The 25,175-nt window shown below is 44.5% G+C and overlaps 1 protein-coding gene across 21 annotated transcripts in view; it reads left to right on the forward strand.

Annotated features, from left to right (window-relative positions):
• DAB1 (DAB adaptor protein 1) overlaps positions 1-25,175 on the forward strand; it is a 1,141,854-nt gene that overhangs the window by 1,050,994 nt on the left and 65,685 nt on the right. For 15 of the 21 annotated variants that reach the window (XM_058717264.1, XM_058717252.1, XM_058717251.1 and 12 more), the window contains 4 exons: positions 20,692-20,823; positions 21,430-21,549; positions 22,024-22,062; positions 23,610-23,675. In XM_058717264.1, coding sequence (XP_058573247.1) covers positions 20,692-20,823; positions 21,430-21,549; positions 22,024-22,062; positions 23,610-23,675 — 357 coding nt within the window. The remainder of the gene's footprint in view (positions 1-20,691; positions 20,824-21,429; positions 21,550-22,023; positions 22,063-23,609; positions 23,676-25,175) is intronic. The other 6 variants (XM_058717258.1, XM_058717261.1, XM_058717260.1 and 3 more) reach the window with 2 other exon arrangements.

Below are 25,175 nucleotides of genomic sequence, written 5' to 3' on the forward strand. Positions count from 1 at the left end.
AGGAAGGAAGGGATGGATAGATGAATACATGGATGGAAGGAACGAAGGAAAGAAGGGGAGTTAATCAGTATTTTAGAAGACATGCTTCAAATAGAAGACCGTTCACGAAAGAAATGTATAAGAAGCAGTATATTATCACCCTCCTGGATTTGGGAATTAGACATTTGGGGTGGGAGTAGGGGGTCCAGTCTCAGAACTTCCTCTTTCTAGCTCTTTGAGCTGAGGCCTGCAACTTTATCTCTCCGTGCCTCAGTGTCCTCCTTTGTCAAATAAATGAGAATAAAGCCTTCCTTACTGGCTTGTAATGAGAATTAAAGTCGATCCTATAGGAAAAGCATCAGGCTCGCAGGAGACGATCCAAAGCGTCAGCACCCCTCCCTGCTCTGGCTGAGTCCCTTGATGTTTCTCCCATTGTATCCACATGATATAAAATTGCGAGATGCCTGCTTTAGGGAATTAATTTCCTAAAGTAGGGAGAGGGCATTCATAATAAACACTGCATTTTCATCCTGTTGTTTACCTGCTTGCAGGTGCAACCCGGGAGGGAAACATCCCCTTCAGCAGGGGCCTTTGTTCTGCAATTAAAGACGCCTTGCTAATCCTTCTGCTTCCCAGATGCTCTTGGAGCGGCTGTATTTTTAGCTCGTCTCTTTCATATGCCTCACTCCAAAGACATCTTATTATTCATTTCAAAACTTGACAACTCCTATCACTTTGTTCCGTTCTGATACACAAAGAGAGAATGAAATGTAGGAGTCTCCAGCCAAGTTTTGCTTCTGCTCAGTTGAGTCCAGGGCAGCAAGGATGTCTGCCGGCCCCGTCGGCTCATGGACCTGCCCGGCATGTCCGCTGTGTATCACGAGTTCTCACGCACGTGCTCGTCTGCCCCATAGCATAGACCGTGCGGGCACCTATGTGTGCGCATGCGCTCAAGAGCAGCACAAATGCTGTCATACAGACACAGACCAGCAGCCCCCGTGCATTTCTGGGACCAGACTGAGGAGCGTGCAGGAGTGTGTGTAACAGCAAGGATACACATTCCCAGCATTCAGTTGTTTACTCAACAACTTGATGAATGGTGTCTGTGCACCAGGATGTGTGCTAGGCAAGGGCATACATTCTGCAAAAAACAGAGAAGATATCAGCTCATGGGATACCCTTTGAATGACTTTGAAGTAACAGTGTCACATTTATGAAGCACTTGCTGTGCTCTGGGCACCAAGCTGAGCATGCCATGTATGTTAATTCAGGGAGTTCTAACAGCTCTGGGAGGCGGAGACAGTCATTCCCCATATACAGGCAAGAAAGCGACATCACAAAATGTTAAGTGCCTAACCCAGGCATCATAGGTTGTGCATGAAGAGGCCAGACTTTGACCACTGACTCCAGAGTCTGTGCTCCTAACCACTGTGCTGTACAGGGGCTCCCCAGTCTCTGCCCAGATTGCCTCCAATTCCAGCATCATAATAAATGAGATAGTGTGCTTCATCCGCTCAGCCCAGGGCCTAGGGCTTCATACTATAGGTGGAGATTGTGATCACCTATATGGTATCAAAGATAAACAGCCCTGGACAATCAGGTAGTGAAAACATTTCATTCAGTGACCATGGACAGTAGAGCAGGAGCTCCATTCCAACTGACATAGCAGTGACTGGGCATTTTAAAGGGAGAGTAAGGGAGGGGGGCTAGCTGGGGTCTCCCAGAGTCAGCTCAGAGTAATTTGGGAAAATTGCAAAACATGGAAAGAGGGGCAGTTAGTGCATGTAAAGCAAATCTAGGTTTGCAGGCTGGTGCTTTACCCAAGTTTGGGCTCTGACGCTCTTGTACCTAGTGGGAGACAGGGGCCCGATCTTTAGGTGCTGGCTGGAACGAACAGGAAATGCTTTTGGCAGCCTCGAGTTTTCTGAGGTAGGGACTTTAAGCGGGGTCATCCTTGGGATGCAGCCCTGAGCTGTCAGAAGCTACAGGCATATCTCATTTTATTGTGAATCATTTTGTTGCACTTTGCAGGTACTTTGTCTTGGGGTTTGTTTTTTGGTTTTGGTTTTGGTTTTGGTTTTTTAGAAATTGAAGGTCTTTGGCAACCCAGCATCAAGGAAGGCTAGCGGCACCATTTTTTTCCAACAGCATTTGCTGACTTTGTGTCTCGGTGTCACGTTTTGGTAATTCTCACAACATTTCAGACTTTCTGCTGTTACATTTATCATGGCGATCTGCGGTCCCTGACCTGTGATGTTACTGTAATTACTTGGGGCACCACGAACTGTGCCCATAGAAGACGGTAAACTTAGTAAAGGTTGTGTGCGTTCCGACTGCTCCACAACCAGCTCTTCCCCTTCTCTCTCCCCCCCTCCTCGGGCCTCCCTATTCCCTGAGACAGCAGCAATACTGGAATCAGGCCACCATTTTAATAACCCTGCTGTGGCCCCTGGGCGTTCAGGTGAGGGGAAGAGCTGCACGCGTCTCCCTTTCGGTCAAGAGCCAGAAATGACAAAGCTTAGTGAGGAGGCGGAAAGCTAGGCCTCTTGCACCGAACACTTGGCCAACTTGTGAGTACAAGGGAAAGTTCTTGAAGGAAATTGAAAGCGCTACTCCAGTGAGCTCCCAAAGGATAAGAGAGGGAAACAGCCGCATTGCTGATACGGAGAAAGTGTGAGTGGCCGCGATGGAAGGTCAGACCAGCCGCAGCATCCTCTTAAGCCAGAGCCTGATCTGGAGCAAGGCTCTAACTCTCCTCACTTCTTGGGAAGGCTGAGAGAGGTGAAGAAGCTGCAGAAGGAAAGTCTGAAGCTAGTAGAGGTGGATTCACGAGGTTTAAGGAAGGAAGCCGTCTCCATAACATGAGATTACAAGGGGAAGCAGCAGGTGCTGCTGTGGAGGCTGCCGCAGGTTCTCCAGGAGATCTGGCTCAGAGAATTCATGAAGGTGGCTGCACTACGCAACAGATTTCGGTACAGATGAAAGACCTTCTATTGGAAGAAGACGCCATCCAGGACTTTCCTAGCTAGAGAGGAGTAGTCAGTGCCTGGCTTCAAAGCTCCAAAGCACAAGCTGACTCTTGTTAGGGGCTAATGCAGCTGGTGACTCTAAGTCGAAGCCAGTGCTCCTTCACCCCTGAAGATCTTAGGGCCATTGGGAATGATGCCTAATCTACACTTTCTGTGCTCTATAAGTGGAACGACAAAGCCTGGGTGACAGCACATTTATTTACAAGATGGTTTACTGAATATGTTAAGCCTGCTGTTGAGGCCTACTGCTCAGTAAAAAAAGATTCCTTTCAAAATATCACTGCTCATTGACAGTGCTCCTGGTCACCCAAGAGCTCTGATGGAGATGTACAAGATGAATGTTGTTTTCGTGCCTGCTGACTAACACAGTATCCATTCTGCAGCCTGTGGACCGAGGAGTCATTTCAACTTTCTTATATTTAAGAAACACATTTCCTAAGGCTATCACTGCCATAGTGATTTTTCTGATGGATCTGGGAAAAAGCAAATTGAAAACCTTCTAGAGAGGATTCACCATTCTAGATGCCATTGAGAACATTTGTGATTCATGGGAAGAGGTCAAGATAGCAACGTTAATAGAAGTTGAGAAGAAGTTGATTCCAACCCTCATGGATGACTTTGAGGGATTCAAGACTTCAGTGGAGGAAGTAATGACAGAGGTGGTATAAGCAGCAAGAGAACTAGAATTACAAGTGGAGCCTGAGGGTGGGACTCAGTGGCGGCAATCCCATGATAAAATTTGAGCACATGAGGGATTGCTTCTTATGGATGAACAAAGAAGGTGGTTTCTTGAGGTGGAATCTATGCCTGGTGGAGACGCTGTGCAGATTGTTGAAACGACAACAAAGGATTCAGATGATCACATAAACTTAATCGATAAAGCAGCGGCAGGGTTGGAGAGGACTGACTCCAGTTTCGAAAGCTCTACCGCTGGTAAAATGCTATCAAACAGCGCACGTGCTAAAGAGAAGTTGTTCGTGAGAGCAAGAGTCCATCGATGCAGCAATCTTGGTTGTTGTCTTATTTTAAGAAGCCGCCACAGCCACCACCCTCACCGTCGGCAGCCACTGACATGGAGTGAGGACCCTCCACCAGCCAAAAGATCACGAATCACTGAAAGCTCTGATGATGGTTAGCATTTTTCTAGCAGTAAAGCGTTTTTTAAATTAAGATCTGTGCATTGTCTTCTTAGACATGATGGTATTGCACACTTTAATAGACTGTAGGGTAGTGTCAGCATAACTTTTCTATGCTCTGGGAAATCAGAGATTCATCTGACTTGCTTTATTGTGATAATCGCCTTGTGGCAGTAGTCTGGAACCGAACCCGCCAGCGTCCGCTAGATACGCCTGTATGTTAGTGTTTGTTCAAGTCTTTACAGGCTAAGGTTGAAGCTTGGTCCAGAAGAGGCTTTGCCAGGGGAAGCTGGCTGGAGTTTGGTGAAGTGGACTGTGTCAGTGGGGCATTTCATGTTCTACCACTGGTCTCTGTGATGCCTGCACCAGCTCTGCTGGGTGGGCAAGCCGCTGACATTCGGATGCAGGCCCATGAAGGGACACCCAGACAAGTTAGAGATAGGGGTGTAGATAACGGGTCACTGCAAATTGAAATAGCAAGTGTTCTGCACACAGGACAGCAAACAAGAGGCTCAGGAGACAGAAGGGGGATGGGTAGCTAATCTAGCTGGGAAAGGAAACCCTGTCAGGAGTCCCAGGGGCCGGGTCCTCAGTGGCACATCCCTGCAATCTCAGTTGAATCCTGAAAAGGCCATGACAGGCCTCTGCATTTTGGTCTTGGCCTATCTCTCCTTTGCATCACACTGGGAAATTGCTGTAGAAAATGTGCACAGAAGGGAGATACAGATGACCTCACACCCACACCCTCTGAACACCCAGCCCCAGAGCCCCTCAAAATGTCTTGAGGCCACCTCGAACATCTCACAAACAGAGCCCCCAAGGTCTGATGCGGGACTAGGACTTCCTTAATTCATACAGGAGGAGACAGAAGCAGAGCCAAGGAATGATCCAGACCCATCTGACACTGGCACGCACACCGTGTTGACTCCTAGACTTTGCCATAGGTGACATAAAGCCATTTGCCACCACATAGGAAACATCCCGTTGTTCCCCGGAACTCCCAGCTCAGCTAAGTAAATAAAGGCACATCGCCATCACCACTGCTACCACCAACACGGCCGTTCGGTTTTTCAGAAGACAGAACCCCTGTCCTCTGGTGCCAGGGAATTTTGAGTGAACTTCCGTGGGTCATGGATTGGGGGCCAGGGAGCAGGGGTTGGGGGTGGAGGAGGGTGGGTTCCATCTGTGGCTCACAAACATTTGGCTCGACTGTGACCCGTGCAGAAAGTCTGCTGCTCTGCTCGTACAGTCCCAGCTGCCGGCTGGCCAGGGCCCTGGAAGTGGCCCCCGTCCCACGGCAGCCAGCTAGGCGAGGCTGCTCATCTCATCATCCTTCTCTAGCCTGAAGGAGGACTCCATCTACAACCAGCTGGAAGGGTCAGCCAGCTGTCACTGACGTCAACAGCAGAGTCGAGGACAAAGGAGCTGACAATTCTAGGCACCCCAGTTTTTTTAAAGTGGCCTTCAAAGTCCTCAATCCCCTGACCCCTGCCTACCTTCTCACGCTGTCACTCTTTCCCTAGCACTTTATGGCCTAATAATCCCAAACTGATTGCAGTTGGGATTATCAACTCAAAGCTTATATAGCTTATATTTTATAGCTTCCTATCTCTCTGTTATCCATCAGGATGGAATATCTCAATCCCAACTGCCCCCACAGTCACTAGCTTTTACCTTGTCAGCTCCTACCAGTCAACTCAGGCTAATTCCTACCCTGTTCTTGCCTTCATAATGGTATGGACACAGTGTTGGCTTATTCGTTCAGCAGATCATCACTGATTCCCCAGTATGGATCGTACACTTCGCTGGGTGCTGGGGATGCACGTGTGAGCCAGGAACTGATACAGAGGCTAATTTCATTGTCTTCACAACCTAATGGAGAAGATAGACATTAACCAGGTGATCATGCAAGTGACAGGGTTATGACAGACTGTGCTAATATGCATTAGGAAGAAAGGGAATGGTTTTCTTTGAAAACACTAAACAGAAGCACCTGACTCCCCGTCTCCCCAGAGATTGTGAGCCCCTCAAGGGCAAGGATCTTGCCAGGTCTATCATTGTGTCCCCAGCACCCAGCACAGCACCTGACACGAACTTGTGGGTCAAAGAAAATGCCCGTTCTGGAATTGAGTCATGGGGATGAGTCAGAGCAGGGCCAGCAGCTCGTGGGTTTTGATGCAGGAAGCACTGAGTGACTGAGCTGGTCCTCCCTACACCTGTCTTCATTTGCATACACCTGTCTCCAAGTCTGGCACACAGACACATGCTGGAAGGTGGGGGTGGGGGGAGGGATAAGTGAGCAGAGAGCTGGGCTGAACCTGATGATCGCAGCTCTTAAGGAGACAACCTGATGTAGTAAAATGGGCATGAATGTTGCCATCGCACCGACTTCTCGCACCAGCTCTGAACTTCACCATTGATTGAACATTGATTGGGCAAGTTCTTTCATCCCTCTGAGCCTTACTTTTCTCATCTCAACAGGCAAATGACAGAACCGAGGGTGAGAAATTTATTAGTTCATGTCAATATTCCCTCTAAAATTTTAAGGTGAGTTGAAGATAGCTACAGGGTGGCCTTTGGTGCCTTTCCAATGAAGGGGACAATTCCATACTAATTTCTTCTACTGACAGTTCATTTTCCAAGGCAATAGCCTAACAAATCATGGGGCCAATTAGTGTGAGAGAACCAATTGATCCTGGTACTCATAGAGCTCTGCCCCACCACCTCAGTGGTTTGGCGGTGTATTTGGGGAAATGCCGCACAGTGCTAAATGGGAAATAATTGGACAGATGCAGCTGTAAATTGCACAGCACTGCACTCCTCTCAGCTTCTCATTTAAGCAGCAAGGTCTGGCGGCGATAGGAAAACCGAAGGGTTGGCTCTCCAGGATTGAAAAGCAGAGCAAAGCTAGCAGGAGCCAGGCCTGCCCCCTCATTTTACAGATGGGAAAATTAAGGCTTATTGAGGGAGCAGTTAGGACTGGATGCCTAAGGTTCTTTTGTGTGACCACTGTATCCTCTTGGGGGAACTCCTCAAACAAAGGAGTGTGGGTGTGGTCATGAAATTAAAGGAATGGCTGTATTACTTTCCTAGCCACTCCCCCCTCCCTCCCCCCCCCCGCCCCCCGCCCCCCCACCGTAACAAACTACTACAGCTGAGAGCTTAAGCACCAGAAATCTATTGTCCCATAGTTCTAGAGGCTACAAGTCTTAGATCAAGATGTTGGCAAGGAGGCTTCCTCCTGAGGACTGTGACAGAGGGTCTGTCCCAAGCCCGTCTTCCAGTTTCTGGTGGTTTGCTAGCAATCTTTGGTGCTCCCTAGCTGTTAGACACATCACCCTCACCTCTGCCTTCATGTTTTCAGGGTCTTCCCCCCCATATGTGTGTCTGTGTTCAAATCTCCCCTTTTCATAACAACACCAGTCATATTTGATAGGAGGCACACCCTATTCTAATATGACCTAATTTTAAGTGATTACACTTCTAACAACACTATTTCCAAATAAATTCACAGTCTGAAGTCCCAAAGTTTAGGACTTCAACATGAACTCTGGGAGGGCACAATTCAACATGTGACAATGACAAACAAGTCACATGACAGAATCTTGGAGCTGGAGAGGAAGTACCATTTCTTAAGCATCACTAGGTACCAGGCAGGATACTAGGAATTTTAACAGAATGATCTATTTTAGTCCTCTCACCCAATCTGATGGAGTTATAGATGAGAGTGCCAGGTTCAGAGAAGTGAGGTGATTTGTCCAAGTTGACACAAATAGTCTATAATGGATCTAGATTTCAGAGGCCAACCTGTGGCTTTTCAAAGTCATGTGTTGCCCTAGCACCCAGGTGTCTTAGCAAAATAGATCTTAGAAACCATATTACCCACCACCACCACCAGTTACCCATCTCGGTTTATAAATGAAGATACCAGGACCTGAAATACAGCCATCTCACTGCCTCCTGATCTGGTGTTCTTTCCATTGGCTGCATTTTATTTAGTCAAAGCGTCCTTTTTTGTGAGTTTCTGTCTGGCGTGCAAGATTTCATTGTGACCAAAGCAGAGGTTAATTTCAGACTGGTTACAACACAAAAAGTAATTTTCCATTAAATATAATGACCTCATTTCTGCAGTGACTTGTAGCAAAACATGCTGTTTCATTTCCATTCATCCACACTCATTTACCTACTTGCTACAATAATTTTACACCATAAGCTAAAATGTCGAAATCATTGGTTGTATTACTAAACACCTACCATGGTTATTAGGCCTCTTCACGCAGAAAGAAACAGAAATAAAAATAAGAATTTTAGGAGAATGAGAACATAAGCAGTTAAAGTACATCCAAAGCTGTATTTAGTGCACAGAGGCTGCAGGGGCATACAAGCCGTAATCCAGCGTCAGTCTACCTTAGCCGTGTAACCTGGGGCGAGTTATCCAACCTCTCTGTGTCTCAGTTGCCTCAGCAGTAAAAGGAGAAGAAACAATAGGGAAGGTTGTTGAGTGGAGTCAGTGCGGATTGCATGTGTCGAGTGCCTGGCAGGGTGCAGAGCACAGAAGAGGCCCTCAGAGTAGTACCTTTTCTTTTTTTTTTTTTTTTTTTTTAATTTTTTTTTAACGTTTATTTATTTTTGAGAGAGAGAGAGACAGAGCATGAGCAGGGGAGGGTCAGAGAGAGAGGGAGACACAGAATCTGAAATGGGCTTCAGGCTCTGAGCTGTCAGCACAGAGCCCGACGCGGGGCTCGAACTCACGGACCGTGAGATCATGACCTGAGCCGAAGTCAGCCGCTTAACCGACTGAGCCACCCAGGCGCCCCTCTTTTTAATACAATGAAAATAAAATCTGAATTCCTATGTGTATTTAGAGGATCTTCTAAGTGTGGGATTTTTTTTCCGCAGAGTTTCAGAAGTATAAGTTGTTCCCATATGTATTCAACCTGAACTTTTGAAAATGTTGTTAAAAATAGAGAGGTACCAGCTGATGTTCATTTATGCGGGCCGTAGGAAGGCAACAAGGAACAAAGGGACTGGGAGCTCTAGCTGTGAGCACTTCTAAGAGAGTTAAATGGCCCCCTTATGTTTTGAACCCACGGTTGCCTGAGGTTGACTTGATAAAGGCCTTTTGTCTGCAGCCTACTTTCAATTAAGCTCTTGAAATGTCCAGGGCCTTGGTTTCTCCCATTCTGAGAGGGAGGGAGAGTGGGAGGTTCCGGCATGTTAGGAAGCGTTCCAACAAACAGAACATTCCCCCTTTTGCCATATTTGCTTTCTCTGACTCTTTCTCTTTAGCTAGGTTAGAGATCAATAGATAACTAGATCGTAAGATAATAAGTAGCCACATTAGGCGTGTTCATTGCTGCTGGGGTTTCATTGCTTCTGGGCCCTTCACGTGAGCGGTGGTAGGAGTCTACTTTTAAAGTCATGAGTTCATAGTGATATTTCCAATTCAAACTTAAAATTGTCTGTTTATTTCTTTCGTATTTGTATCTCATTTTTCTTGCACTGAAAATCTTGCTTTCTAATAACACTATACTTATGTATTTGTTTTATCCTAATATATACCCAAAGCAAATTCAAAATTGCAGTTCCAGGATTAAATACTACTAACCATAAACCAGGCATAGACTTGAGTGTCAATGAGACTTGCTAAAAGCTCATGTCAGTTGCCGTTCCTTGGGCACATCACTTCTTTCTGAGCTTGCTTCCTCCTGAGACAGGGATAATGATGATCACTATATTGTTCAGAAATCTTACTTGCAAGTAATACAAAATCCACCTCCAACTGTCTTGAACCACAAAAGGAATCCACTGATTTATATAACTGAAAACTACAGAGTTAAATTTTCCAGGATGGCACCATCTGGGTTCTTCAACATAACGTTTGAAACTCTCCCTGGGGCGCCTGGGTGGCTCACTTGGTTAAGTGTTCGACTCTTGATTTCGGCTCAGGTCAAGATCCCAGGGTCGTGGGATCAAGCCTGCATCAGCCTCTGTGCTCGCATGGAGCCTGCCTAAGGTTCTCCCTCTTCCACTGCCCACGCCCCACTCACAGGAAGGAAGGAAGGAAGGAAGGAAGGAAGGAAGGAAGGAAGGAAGGAAGGAAGGAAGGAAGGAAGGAAGGAAGGAAAAGGAAAGAAGGAGGGAATGGAGGGAGGGAGAGAGAAAGAGAGAGGGAGGGAGGGAGGGAGGGAGGGAGAGACTGACTCTTCCCTAACTCTCAGCTTCTCTTGCTCTTCTGGTAACTTGATTTCCCAGTAGACTCTGGTTCTCACCAGCCTTTGTATACTCAAAGACTATTATCCTGTCAGCTCTAAGGAAGTCCTTACCTGAGGGAAGCATGCTTGGTGATTGGACACTGTGTAGTCCAGTAGATTGAGAATCTTAAACTCAGTTGACGGGGGAAAATAGCTGAAGAATTAAGAGTCCATCATCTACCAGATATACTGTTAGGCATTTGATGTGATCTTCCTCATTTCCTCCCTATGAGGAAGTCATCATTCCCATTTTACAGGTGAAGAAAACTGAGGCTTGGTGACATAAGGTGACTTGCCCATGGCCACAAAGCTGAGATTCAGATCCTTCTACCACACTACATGCCTTTTGGAAATGAGACTAGGACAATGCAATATGCAAACTACTCTGAGTGCTTAGCAGAAAAGGAGCCCCTCCCTTCCACACACATGCACTTATTGTTGACTTTGGAGAGCGCAGAGTGTCCCTTGGTCATCCCAGAGTGCCTGGTACCAAAGGGCTGTGGGGGACGGATGTGAATTGAAAGAGGACAGTAGTCTAATCCGCTGCCAACCCTGACTGTCCTTAGTTATGGGATGTGGAATTTTGATGGAACCCCAGTGTTAGGAAACTAGCGTTTCACATGGAAGCCAGTTTCCTGTTTAAGGTGGTTTTCATGTCTTTGGAACAGAAACCTGCTTCGTTGTCACTTTTGTGATTGCTAATTGATTAGGCACACCTGGCTCCACTTTGCCTCTTAGACAAATTTAGGTCCAAATCATAGGTCTAGAATGCTCTCAGTTAACTAGTTCATCTCCCTATTTTTAGGCAAGGATTTCATTCACATCTTTCTAGAGCTGTGTATTTACTGGGTGTTAATTCTTTTGTATGTAGCGTGTTCTTTTTTTAATTTTTATTTAAAGCCCAGTTAACATACAATGTTGTATTATTGTCAGGTGTATAATATAGTGATTCAACACTTCCATACAAAACCCGGTACTCATCACAACAAGTGCTCTCCTTAATCTCTATCACCTATTTCACCCATCCCCACCCCCACCCATCGCCCATCTGGTAACCATCAGTTTGTTCTCTATAGTTAAGAGTCTCTTTCTTGGTATGCCTGTCTCTCTCCCTCTCTTTTCCCCCCTTTCCTCATTTGTTTTCCTTCTTAAATTCCATATATGAGTGAAATCATGTAGAATTTGTTTTTCTCTGACTTATTTTGCTTAGCATAATACTCTTTAGCTCCATTCATGTCAGTGCAAATGGCAAGATTTCATCTTTTTTTATGGCTGAGTAATATTCCATTGTAGATATATAATATCATATAATAATAAATAATAAAATAAAAATAATATATATAACATATCATATCCATATATATGTATATATACACACATATATACACACACACATACATATATCACATCATCTCTATGCACTCATCAGTCAGTCAGTGGACACTTGGGCTGCTTCCATAATTTGCCTATTGTAGATACTGCAGAGCTGTGTGTCTATAACATGTTTTGAGACCTAAGAAGAAGCTGCCTTTTATAGGTGCTGTGTTGTTATAAAATTTAAAGAGGAATCGAAGAAGTGTCTGGAGCAGGGACACCTAGGTGGCTCAGTTGATTAAGCGTCCAACTTCAGCTCAGGTCATGATCTTGAAGTTCACGAGTTTGAGCCCCACGTCGGGCTCTGTGCTGAAAGCTCAGAGCCTGAAGCCTGCTTCAGATTCTGTGTCTTCCTCTCTTCTGCCCCTCCTTCACTCATGCTTTCTCTTTCTCTCAAAAATGAATAAACATTGGGGCACCTGGGTGGCTCCATCGGTTAAGCGTCTGACTTTGGCTCAGGTCATGATCTTGTGGTTTGTGGGTTCGAGCCCCACATTAGGCTCTGTCCTGGCAGCTTGGAGCCTGGATCCTGCTTCGGATTCTTTGTCTCCCTCTCTCTCTGCCCCTCACCCGCTCTCACTCTGTCTCTGTCTCTCTCAAAAGTAAATAAAACGTTAAAAAAAATTTTTTTGATGAATAAACATTAAAAAATAATAAAATTTTAAAAAGCGTCTGGAGCAAAACAGGACCTGACTACTTACTGCATACAGCCTCCTCATTTTAACAGCTAAGGAAGTAAAGTCTTAGTGAGGAAGACATCCCTAGAGGCAGTGGGTTGGAGTGGGGGGTTCAAGGAGAGACTTGGATTCAGAGTCCTGCTGACAGATTCATTCAAGTCATTCATTAAGAATATGTACTGACAAACTCATAGAGACAGGAAAGAGAAGGTAGTTGCCAGGGGCTGGGAGAAGAGAGGAGTGGGTTAGTATTTAATGGTACAGACTGTCAACTTGAGAAGATGGCAAAGTCTAGAGATAGGTGCTGGTGATGGCTGAAGACCAGTGTGAATGTACTTCATGCCACAAAACTGTACATTTAAAAATGGTTAGAATGGTAAACTTTAACAAGAAAAAATACATAATGTACTGCTTGCTTGCTCTATGTCAGGTACTGTATTTGATGCTCAGGATGAGATAAGGAAAAAATGGTATCGTTGGTGCCATCCTGGAGCTATTATGTGTATGTGTCCATATCCATAGTGACAAACTCAACAGCTGCCCCACATGGAAAAGTCCAGCAAGCTAAGAAGATGTGTGGCATGGGAACCAGGTCCCTACTGGAAAGTCAGGGAAGACTTGAGAGGGGAACAGCCATCTCTGCTGAGATCTGAAGAAGGAGGAGTTGAGTGCCCTAGGTGGACAGAGTAGCCTGTGCAAAACCCTGAGGTGGGAGGGCAGCGCTTCTGAGAGTCTGAATAATGGCCGCCAGGGTTGTAGGAAGCAAGGGAGCCATGGCGAGACACCCTGGGGAGGTGGACAGAGGCCCTCGCAAAGATTTTGGTCTTTACCTGAAGAGCCTTTGGGCAGTCTTTGATGTATTTTACCTATGAGATAGCCTTGATCAGAGTTGCCGAGATTTTCTCTCAATCCCTTCATCTGTGGTGGGATGATCATAGCAGAGGTTCTCAGAAGTGGATGGGTGGGGACTGAGGTTGCTGCTTTTATCCAGGCTGGAAACAGTAGCTGTGACCTGGGTCTGGTAGTGGAGATGGAGAGAAATGGAGAGAGTGAAAGACATTGGGGGGTGCACTTAACAAGATGCGGTTGTGGAGGCGGAGAGTGATGGAGGCTGAGTGGACTCCAGGACGAGTGTAGAAACCTATAGACGGCAGTGCACACATTATTCACTGAATCCAAATAAGAAAGAAGCATCTTATGTTCTTTCTTTAATACTTATCAGTATTTTTGTAAGCTTATTTATTCATTTTGAGAGAGAGCGGGGGAGGAGCAGAGAGAGAGGGAGAGAGAAAAATTCCAAGCAGGCTCCGTGCTGACAATGCAGAGCCTGACATGGGGCTCAATCCCACAAACAGTGAGATCATGACCTGACCCAAAATCGGGAGTCAAATGCTCAACCGACTGAGCCACCCAGGTGCCCTTGTATACTTATTAATATTCTAATACTTATTTAACGCTTAGTATTTATGTAATTAACTTAAGTATAATTTTTTACTTAGTATAAATAAGCAAAAAGTCAGATTCTGAAAATCACTGGTAATTCCACCACTCAAGAGAGAGCTCTCATTAAGATTTTGTTGGACATACTTCTAGACACTTTATACATATATATGGGTATGCATGCTCTTTTTCCAAAAACAGGATCATATTGAACATACTATTTTGCAAGATGTTTTCTCTAATTCAACAGAATATCATGACTATGTTTCCATGCCGAAAATTCCTAACATTTCTCCAGATGATTTCCAGTTACCGCGTATTCCTTCATCGTATATCACAATGCAATTTCTACAGCCAGTTAGTGCTCAACCTTTCAAACATTCCTAATTTGTCACTATTTCTTATAGCACGGTGGGGAATAGCTTGTGTCCGAGTCTTTGCCCACACACATCTTACATTATTTACAGATAATTGAATCCCTGCAAGAAGAATCATGGGTCAAAGTTTATACATGTCTTTAAGGCTTTGAAATATACAGCCAGTCTACCCTCCAGAAAAGTTGCACCAAATCAAACTCCCACAAACAATAAAAGTAACCATAATGGCCAAAATCTACACAGCCCCTGCTACGTGTTTCACACTGTTCCAAGCCCTTTACCTATCCGTAAGTCATCTATCCTCCTAACAGGACCATGAGAGAATTATTATTATTATCCCCAGTGAACACATAGAAAACTAGTAGCCAAAGAAAGTATATTTCACCACACTTCTGTCAACACTAGGTATTTCCTTTTCTTTCTTTTTTTTTTTTTTCATTCTGGTGGGGAAAAAATGACATTTCATTTATATCTGGTCTGTTTTATATGAGTTAGTTTAATATTTCCAACAAACTTTCAGGTTCTTTATCATTCTGCATGTCGTGCAAAAAGAGAAAATAAGGCTCAGAAAGTTAGAAAGAGGTGCCTGAAGCTACCCGTCTGGTAAATGATAATGCTTAGATTTGAATTGTGTTCTCTTTGGCTCCAGAGTCCATATTCTTCCCTCTGCTATCACAGTGCCCTTGCAGCTAGAGACTAAATGTTTGGAAATTGGGTTTTGTCCTTGAATTAAACCTTCTAGAAGATTTTAGGGTGGGACCTCAAGGAAGACTTTACTCTGACCAGCTCCGCTGAGCATTTCATGATGGGGCACCTGGGGGTGGTACAGAGGTTGCTTCCCAGCCTCGTTGGCACTGTGATGCAGCACACGCATCCAAAAATATGTTAGAAAAGAGAAAGGCCTTTATAATGAGCCTGGGCCTGCCTTTGTCTTGTGAGGTTTTAACTACTGTAATTGTCTGTGGTGTGAAGCAGTGTATTTTTCATGTATCTATTTTTATTCTGTGTCTATCTGCGTATCTGCTTTTCTGTTTTGTTTTTGTTAACTCACTTGAAGCGTGGTGTGTATTTTCCCTGTGACTGATATTGCCTTGAGAAAGCACACACTCCTGTACACACACACACATACACACAAATAATATGAAGGCTAAATAGGGTAGAATTTATTCTTTAAAAAAAAAAGCTAGTGGTAAAGTCTGAGTAGATGACTTTCCAATCCATACTGTATTTAATTGGTTGTATTGAACCGTACTACAAATTAAGTCTCCTCTGTAATTTATTCTGTCAGATGGTAACCCTCCAAACAATTTGATACTTCATTTAAACATTGGTAAATGGCTCATAGAAATGCTAAGGAAAAAAAAAAAAAGATTTAATGATGATCAGATAAGAAACCTTCTGTTCACAGAACGAGTCTTGTGTGAAATGTCATGAATTAACCTGATTCAGTCATTCATCGAGCATTTATTGAGCAACTACCTCATGCAGTGCGTGTCTTCAGATGGCGTGGCTCTTCCTTCCTTCTGTAGCTCATCAAACGTTATTTAGCACTTACTGTTCAAAAGGAACAGTATTAGGAGCTGGGAGGAGACTGAGAAGAATTAGACACGGATCTTTCTCTCAACAAGCTAACAACCCCAAAGTAGAGAGAAAACAGGTGCACAGAGGTTTTGTTTTGTTTTGCTTTGTTTGTTGACTCCCCTGAATCCTGGTGGATATTTTTTCTTGTGAATGTTCGGTTCTTTCTGCCTAGACTGCCCTTTCCCATGATTTTCTGGGGACTGGCCTTAGCCTTTGAGATTCAGTTCAAGGCCAGCTGCTTTGTCAAGTCTTCCTGACGCCCTTCCCCATCCCTGCTCTGAGCCAATGTAACACCTTATGCACACCTTTACTATAAGCTCATCTTATTATATTGTGGTCATTGGTTTCTTATCCTGCATGTTTTTATGAGATTGCAAGGTCCTCAGGGAAGGGACTATGTTTTAAGAATCTAGATGGATGTGGGACTAAGCATGAGACCTGGAACATAACAGGTACTCAGTAAATACACATGGTATGAAGAAGTGGATGAATGGGTAAACGTGAAACAAAATGAAGCATCCTAGACAGAAGAACAAATACAAGGCACTGAGGTCTAGGGACAGGAATTATCACTGGGAAATGGAGGGAAATGGAGGGGTCAGGGAAGGTTCCCTGGACGAGCACGCTGTTGGAATTAGCCTGGGAGCATATGTATGATTTGGTTACATGGAGTCACTGAAGGATTGGTGATGGGGATGAAGAGGGTGATCGACAGGGAAAATGTGAACAGTGGCATACAGGCCCAGAAGTACAGGACCGAAGGCGGCAGGGATGGGCTCTTCAGACTATCTGTAGCCTGGCTCCCCTGAAGTTCAGTGATGGGAGGAAGATCAGACCAGACTGAGGAGTCTAATCTCTGGTCTATCCTTAGAATTCTTCAGTAACAACTTTCATCCGTAATACGACAGGGAGGGTTCCTAATGGGAGAAGAATAAAGTGGTAGCAGAGAAACAGGGTGTCGCTGAAGACTACTTTTAAAAGCAAATACCTGCTTAGATTTGGGGCAGTACCTCCATATCTAGACTAAGTTTCCCTAAGGAAATGTGGAAGAAGGAAGACCAGACTCTCCCTTTCCTCCCCGCTCCCTCCTCCTCTGGCCCAGTATTCCCTATGCCCTCCAGAACAACTTGTGATGCCCAGGACCTCCCCACAGAAACCCTCCTGGGATGAAACGATCTTTATTTCCCATGGCCAATGGTCTCACCACATCTTTCCAGCCTGACTGCTCAGTGAACATCACAGATAGTCACAAGCTCATGAGAGCTTGCTTCCAGAACATGCTGTCTTGACCTTTTTCTTTGAGATCCTTAGCAAAGGATCCCAAACCAGCCTCTCTTCCAAACCTTCTGATTTATGACCCTCTCTGACCTCAGATACCTGCAAGAATCTGGAACAGCTTCAACTCTGCCTCCTTGGCCAACTCTCCCCTTCCTCATCCAGGCTTTTCAGGGACCATGGCTTTGTTGTTGGACTGGGGAGGCAGGATTCTAAGGAGTGGAGACCTCGATTCTACATGATCTTGCTTCCTCTTATCAATGCTCCATTATCCTTCATAGGGAGAATGAGGGCTTCATTCAGGACTGGTCCCTCCAGAACTGTCTGTGACCCTGAGTCCTTTCATAAATGCAGCCAAACAATAAGATGTTCAAGGTTCCTTTGGCTTTGACTGTGCTCATAAAATCTCCTAGAAGACATGGAGCAGTTTTGAGCCTCAGTGAACAAGTATTTGCAAGATTCTTGCAGTTGCCACGATGAATGCAGTAATATGACCATAGGGATTATCAGGATTCTGATGTGTCTGTATCTCCAAGTTATCTGTGCTATATCTGCACAGTTGAGGTTGGAGAAAGTGGAGACATATCCCCTCAATGATGCTTGGTTTCCAAATAAATGAGCCACTTTCACAGCAATCCTATTTAACATAACATAAAATTAACTATGGGAAAAGATCATGTTACAGACATCTTTAGGCACTTCAGGCACGCACAGAGCTATACTTCGCGAGGCAATATTAGGTATCATCAGGCGTTAAAAATGTTTTGATTTTAAAACACTTAATGAGGATTCCCAGATAAATTAAAGCAACTCCATCTGCTGTCTTGCATAGTAGGTGATATTTTACCCTTGCACAGTCATCTCCAAATCTAATTCCACCAGGAAGACTTCTAATCACAGTTTAATTTTAGAGCAATATTCTACTTGGCAATCAATAAGGTACTGTTGTCAAACTTTGATTTAATAGGAAACGTGGATAACATTCTCCACGTTATGCAGAGAGAGAAATACTTTGAGGAAAGGGGGAGAAAGAGAATGTCTTTGTCTTCCACTTTCCCCTGCTGCATACCATTCTAGTTCACAAAAGCCTATAAATCAATACATCCATATTGTGTGAATATAAATCTCATCAATTTTACATCATTAACGCTATGAAAAAGCTACCACTCTTTGAGCAATTTTCCTCCACTAGCTAAGCATGTCCACTTAATAAAACAAGAATAAATGGATTCTTGGTCTTCCACTAACAAACATTTCCTTCCCCGCCAACTTTATTTGGGTCAGAACTCACTAGAATTACACAGTTGTCTTGTGGCCAGTTAGGTGACTAGACAGTGACACCACCCACCAAGCATGATGTGCAGCGGTCAGTGGACAACCTGGGCAAGGCACGACCTGAAGGGAGAGTCACAAGAGCAGTCAGAGAGGTTAGTGAGCAGTGTCTAGAAGGTCAGTGAACAGAGTCTAGAAGGTCAAGGTGCAACAGCAAATTCTACTGCAGAAATGATTCATGAGGTCAGAAACCTAGAAAGATCGCAGCAGTGTGGGAATGGGTGTTTTGGAAGGCCAGGGCCAGTAGTCCGGAACTAAGGTGATGACCATCATGAGACTAGATGTCCACTGACCTAAGAGACTGGCTGTGTGGTTCAAGGTCCTAATGGCTAAAGGATCTTGGGTGATAGGACCAGACCTTCCAGAACATCTACTCCAGTGATTCCTACCATGTTCATGATTAAGTTCCCTTTGTGTTACATGTCTCCCTCCTTCCATGGACTCGGTAACGGGGAAGATTTTGTCCAACCAAAAAAAAAGGGTATTTATAATCATTCACTTTCCTACTTGAATTATTCAAACCCATAAGTAAATGCCAAAGAGAATCTCCTCAGAGATGATTCTAAGGAGTACAACATAAACCTGATACATTTCGAAAAGAACTTGGCATTTTCATTTGCATGCACATGTGTAGTCTTAATTAAGAGTAGTTACAAATTTGTGCTTAGCTTTTTGAAATGTTGAAAACTGCTTAGGACTTCTTTTTATTACCTTTAATGAAGCAAGTAGACCCAGGGCTTTGAGTTAGGAGCCATTGATCTGGTACAAACTTCTCATTGGATAGAAGAAGAAGCAAAGGTCCAGAGAGGTGCAGGGAGTGCATTGTGCTCACAAAGTGGCCAGAATACAAGTCTCTTAATATGTAATTTAATGAAAAGGCCCCTTATAAGGACTTTAAGCACATCATATAACGCCCAGCTACCTGCGCAAGCCTTTACACAGAGTACTAAGTGTTGCTTTGAGTAGGTTTAATATAGGAAAATGGTCCTACAGATGGCCATCACCAATAGGATGGCAAGCATTATTTGTTGAAGCTTAGATAATAAAGGTGGGAAGATCAGCTTCAAAAGATTACCAAATTACTGATCAACTATCCTGATTTACTTGAGTTCAGGAACTATGGGTCAAACATAGCACAAGGTTCTAAGAAGACAGAGTTGAGGAAGATGGATCTTGTGAAGACAGACAAGGAGCCAGGTAAATATATCAGAGTAGGAAGGTCTGGAAAGCAAGAACCCAGGGAGGCTGTGTGTGAGGACTCCATTAGGAATTGCCGTATCAGTAGAGACCGAAGTTCTATGGAATTATTTCTGCAGAGGAGGAAAAGCAAGCCTTATTCAGGGAAGATTTCACAGAGGTGGTGCTATTCAAATATCATTTTTTTTTTACGTTTATTTATTTATTTTGAGAGAGACAGACACAGTGCGAGTGGGGGAGGGGCAGAGTGCGAGCAAAAGCAAGAGAGAGAGAGAGAGGAAATCCCAAGCTGGCAGCACAGATCCCAACCGGGGGCTCGAACCCACAAAACCGTGACCTCATGACCTGAGCCAAAACCAAGAGTTGGACATTTAACCAACGGAGCCATCCAGGCGCCCCTCAAATGTTCTTTTGAAAGGGAATAGGAGGACTCAGGCAAATGGGTAGAAGAATGGCATGGCAAACAGAGGGACCAGCCCAGGAAGAGCCTGAGAACTAAGGGCATCTACCTCTAGCCCAGATGGTGACTCTGGACAAGATAGAAGAAGGTGTTTGTTCCCCGAGACACTCTGTCACCATCGGTCAAAAAAGGGTTGTAACCATATAAGTGCATAGTTCTGTGACGCTGAACGGTACTCCCTGTACTTTTCCACCACAGCAAGCAGAGGCCCTGGGGATGTAAATGTATTAAATATCAAGCCGGAACTTCAACGTGGCTATGTCACAAAGAGAGCTGTAGCAGAAGCCTGCACCTTGAACTAGACTGACTGGCCCTGGCAAGCTTAATGGAAGCCACGGCCACAGACGCTCATTCAGCATATGAGCAGTCCTGTTTGTCTGCCTGGTCACAGCACTAAGACCAAGGAGGAAAGCCTCCACCCCTCAAGGGCAGGCGCAGCTCTTTTTTCCTTCCATCTGGACCCAACAGCTTTTCCAAAGCCCTTCGGGCCTGTTCACACGTAGCTGAAACGCATCTCTTATTGATCAACAGCTCGAAGGGAAAGTCCCATGAAATATGTTCTTCCTTTTGTCTCTGTTAGGCCCTTCAGCATCATCATGCTGTTCATGAAATTTCCTACATTGCAAAGGACATCACAGACCACCGGGCCTTTGGATACGTTTGTGGGAAGGAAGGGAATCACAGATTTGTCGCCATAAAAACAGCCCAGGCGGTGAGTATCCCCATCCAAGGAGGGCGCCTTTCCTGGTAGCTTTAGGGGACAGCGCGTGCAGTCACACTGTTGGTGTTTGAAGGCCGCCTCTGATGTAAGACGGAGTGATGCTGATGCTCAGATAGCCTCGGAGCAAGGAAGCTTGCTCCAGCCCATCCGGTCTTGTTTTTCCCTAATGGGTATTTCGTAATGACTAATTATTTTCCTTTCTGATTAAGCTGGATGGAGGCACACTACACAAATAAGTTTCCTTGTGTTCATAGCCTCATTTAAAAAGAAAATAAGAGAAAACAAATAGCTGTTTTGCATAAGGCCTACCCTAATTTTATTGTATTTAGAATTACTAATAAATAAAAGCAGTGCCTTTTATGCTTATGATTATTATGAATTTGCAAATATAATTAGTCGAAGAAATGAACTTTAGCCTAGATGCAATTTGCTAAACCAATATAAACAAGGTAGAATTAATTAAAGACAGAATGCTCTCAGTTTAATAGGAAAGGGAAGGGCTGCGGGTTGTACCAGGCAAAGGCAAAAGTGGGCCGGGCTGGTTCTGCCTTTATACCATTCCCTTACTAATGCGCTTCATCCTACCTTCTACTGCAGGCTGAACCTGTTATTCTGGACTTGAGAGATCTCTTTCAACTGATTTACGAATTGAAGCAACGAGAAGAATTGGAAAAAAAGGCACAAAAGGATAAGCAGTGTGAACAAGCTGTGTATCAGGTATACCTGTGAATTTACCCGAGTACCAGGGAAGACTAGGACTTCAAATAAACAGATGTGAAAACTGACAGTCAGGTCCTGTCCTCCCGCTGCCAAGTAGAAATAAACAAAGATGAAAGGTTCCCGTGTAAATTTCAGGCACCGAAAGCAAGCCATTAGAGATGATCTTTTATTCTCTGAAATCCTGAACATGTGAGAGAAAGTGAAATCTTGAATCCCGAGGAAGATTTCTGGGCAGGAGAACAGAAGAAATGCAATTGCTTTTGCTGTTGATAGTGGGCATGGGGGTGGGGGTGGCTGCAAGAGTTTTCTTTTCCTTTTTTTTTTCCCTGTGTGTTTTCTCCCTAAAATGACCCAGCAGCCTGTCCTTCCCAGAGCTGGTTTCTGTACTGTCCTGTGATTTCTGAACACAATCTCACACCTCTTCCTTTATATCTTCTGCTTTTCAACCTCCCTTCACTCGCTCTGCTGTAGACAATTTTGGAAGAGGATGTTGAAGATCCTGTATACCAGGTAATTTCTGAAACCCATCGGGGTTTTAGGGTCAGGAATGGCGAGGCCTGTGCTACAGACACTTTGTCAGAGCCCTGAAGAATCCCCTGACGGCAGAGCCTGGAGGAGGGACCGAGATTATTTCCAAGGGTGCGGGTTGCGAGCCTCTCCAGGAGTGAATTTCCATAAAAAATGAACAGAAGTTTGGCTGGCATCCATAACATGGGATCTTGAGATAGGTTTCCTCCTTCCTGCCCCTGCCCCAGCCCCCTCCACTATCTGTAAAAGTTTGATTCTCAGAACTGGATGTTATCAGGAGTCTCTTGTATATTCCAAGTTCGTGTGGAGGCTTCTCTGAGTTAGGAACTGGGGATGGGGAGTGAGTTTGGGTGACATTTGAGTGCAAGCCCAAAGGGCAGTCTGTAAGCTTTGGGAAGGCTGTGGGGAGAGATCTCTCTGGCCCCTCTGATTGTCTGGATCGTGCCATAGGGGCTGTTGGGAGGAGAGTAAGGGAGATCCTAGAGATGGCCCAGGTAGTAACTATCCCTGGACTCTCAAGCTTGCAGCCCAGGTGTGGCTAGAGAGATGGCTTCTCTTGGATCCAAGTGTGTGCTGTGTACAAACAGATGCAGAGAAAAGGGAAGAGGATACCTCCCACCACCAACCCCAACCCACTCATACTTACTCCCAAGGAGAGAAAAGAGTGAGAAAATGAACTCTTGCAGCACATAAAAGAAAACCTGAAACTTATGAGTTATATGTGTGTGTGTCACACATATCTGTTTCCACACAGAAAGCTGGTACAGCTATGACAAAAATAAAACCATATGGATAAAATGAGTAATATAATATGAGTAACACAAAGTAGAGGTTTCTAGCATATGTGACAAAAAAAAAAGCCAAAGATACGCCTAATGGCATGCCCTGGCTATAGAATGCTGAGGGCGAGGATTTGTCTAGAATGTGAGCTCTGCCCTGGCCAACTGGCTCACAGGGAATGAAGAATATCGCCCTATTTGAAATGGCTCAGTCCTTTAAAGTCTGAAACGTGCACAGGGGAAAAGAAATTGAGTTTCAGTATTTAAAACTAAGAATGTAAAATAAGGTGCTATTTATGGGATGCGGAGGTTTGGGGTTTCTGAGCATTTCAAAGATGAGTGAGGAGCTTTAGGGAAGCAAAGAGGGGCAGCAGATGTAACCCAGATTATGAAGTTGGGATCCCAGATGTTCCCAGGAGATGTCATTCCCACTCAGCAATGAAGCACTTGCAGACCTTACTGAGATAAAATGCCATTGAACGAAGAAGTTACATCTCCCCAGAGATGTGCAGGGGCCCATGCAATCACTCCTGTACCACTGACCATCAGACCCTTGCCGTTTTTGTAAGAAAAGGCAGAGGTGTGCAAGGTACCCATAGTGTTTCTGTAATCCACTTGTCTCTTGAGGGTATTTTCTGTTGTGACTGTTTCTTTAATGCTCACTGAGATTTGTATCCTGAATTCCAAATGCCTTTTTTTTCCTCTCTCTCCTTCCCCTCTGACCTTTCCTCTCTGGCCGCTCCGTAATAGTACATTGTGTTTGAGGCTGGACACGAGCCAATCCGTGATCCCGAAACGGAAGAAAACATTTATCAGGTATAAAATCGCTTCTCTCTCTTACCATTGCACCGATACCAGTAAATGCTCTGAAGGGCCTGTAGAACCGAGGGCGCTCCCTTCTCATGGTCACATAGCTCTTTCTGTCATTCAGGCTCATGGAAGACAACTTCATGTGGTTGGCGTTTACCAACTGACCAGAAGTTTTCACACCTTGCTGTGGAAATGCTTAATGGCCAGTTGAGTGCGTTGTTTTAATTGTTAATGGATCTTAACTATGTTCAATTGACTCAAGAATCAGACATTCCATTTTAGTAAAGTAACCCATTGGAGGGTTGTTGTCCATGATACAGAAGGGTCCTTCGCTTCTCAAAAGAATGTGTTCATCACATTTCTTTTAAAAGCACTACTGAAAATGAAGGACAAACTCCAAAGCAAACACCTTTGGAACACAGCACTGGAAATATTAATTGAATAAAAGAAAGTACAGCTCCAAGTTTCACCCCTCCTGAAGGGAAGGTAAATTAATATTCTTCAGTGTCTGCTTCTGGGAAAACCTCACACACACATTTTGACTCACTCCATTCTCGCGCACATGCTATAAAGTAGGTATCTAATCCCACTTTTATGAGGGGGAACTGAGGCCCAGAGAAGCTGAGTAACTTCCCGGGGGCTGTACAGCCATTTAGAGCAGCGATCAGACCCCATGTGAGTGAAGGCACAACTCACCAGACCTCCCCCATGCTTGCGCATCAGAGTTAGAGAAACTGCACCATAGCAACACATCAGATAAATATGACAGCATCCAATTTGTCACTAATTAGAAACTCAGCCTTAATTTGAAATATAAACATCATGGAAGAAGGGGAAAAAATTTAATGTATTTAATAAGTGATTTTAATTTCCTTAACTCACTCAGTTATGTGGTCTGCTATTCTGCCTTGGGCACGCATTACTTATGTAATGAAAGTAAAATAGATTTTCAGTTTCCGTCAAATGCACAGAATTGTAAATGACCAAAGTATAACATCAGCTCTACCAGTAGCTCAGTATAAACCAGGCCCATGGAGTGATAATCGTCTTTCTCTCCCCTGGATCGGTCTAGATTGGATGCAAGTGTAAAGTTATGCTCTGAAGTCTTGTTTAAAGTCAGCGCTCACACAGTTTCTGTCTTTAAATGGAAAACTTACATTTTTGTTCTCAGATTTTATTTTGATTGATTGATTGATTTTTAATGTTTATTCACTTCTTGAGAGACAGAGACAGAGTGTGAGCAGGCAGGGGCAGAGAGAGAGGGAGACACAGAATCTGAAACAGGCTCCAAGCTCTGAGCTGTCAGCACAGAGCCCATTTCGGGGCTCGAACTCACGAACCGTGAGATCATGACCTGAACCGAAGCTGGATGCCCAACCGACTGAGCCACCATGGCCCCCCTCAGATTTTAAATTATTACAACCTTGCGGTGTCTGAATATGAGGCCAAAAGAAACCATTAACCAGTCATCCCCTGAAGAAAAAGCACCTTGTAAGACAAAATGAG

The sequence above is a fragment of the Neofelis nebulosa genome, chromosome 2 (genome assembly GCF_028018385.1).
Source record: "Neofelis nebulosa isolate mNeoNeb1 chromosome 2, mNeoNeb1.pri, whole genome shotgun sequence".
NCBI classification, from domain to species: Eukaryota; Metazoa; Chordata; class Mammalia; order Carnivora; family Felidae; genus Neofelis; species Neofelis nebulosa.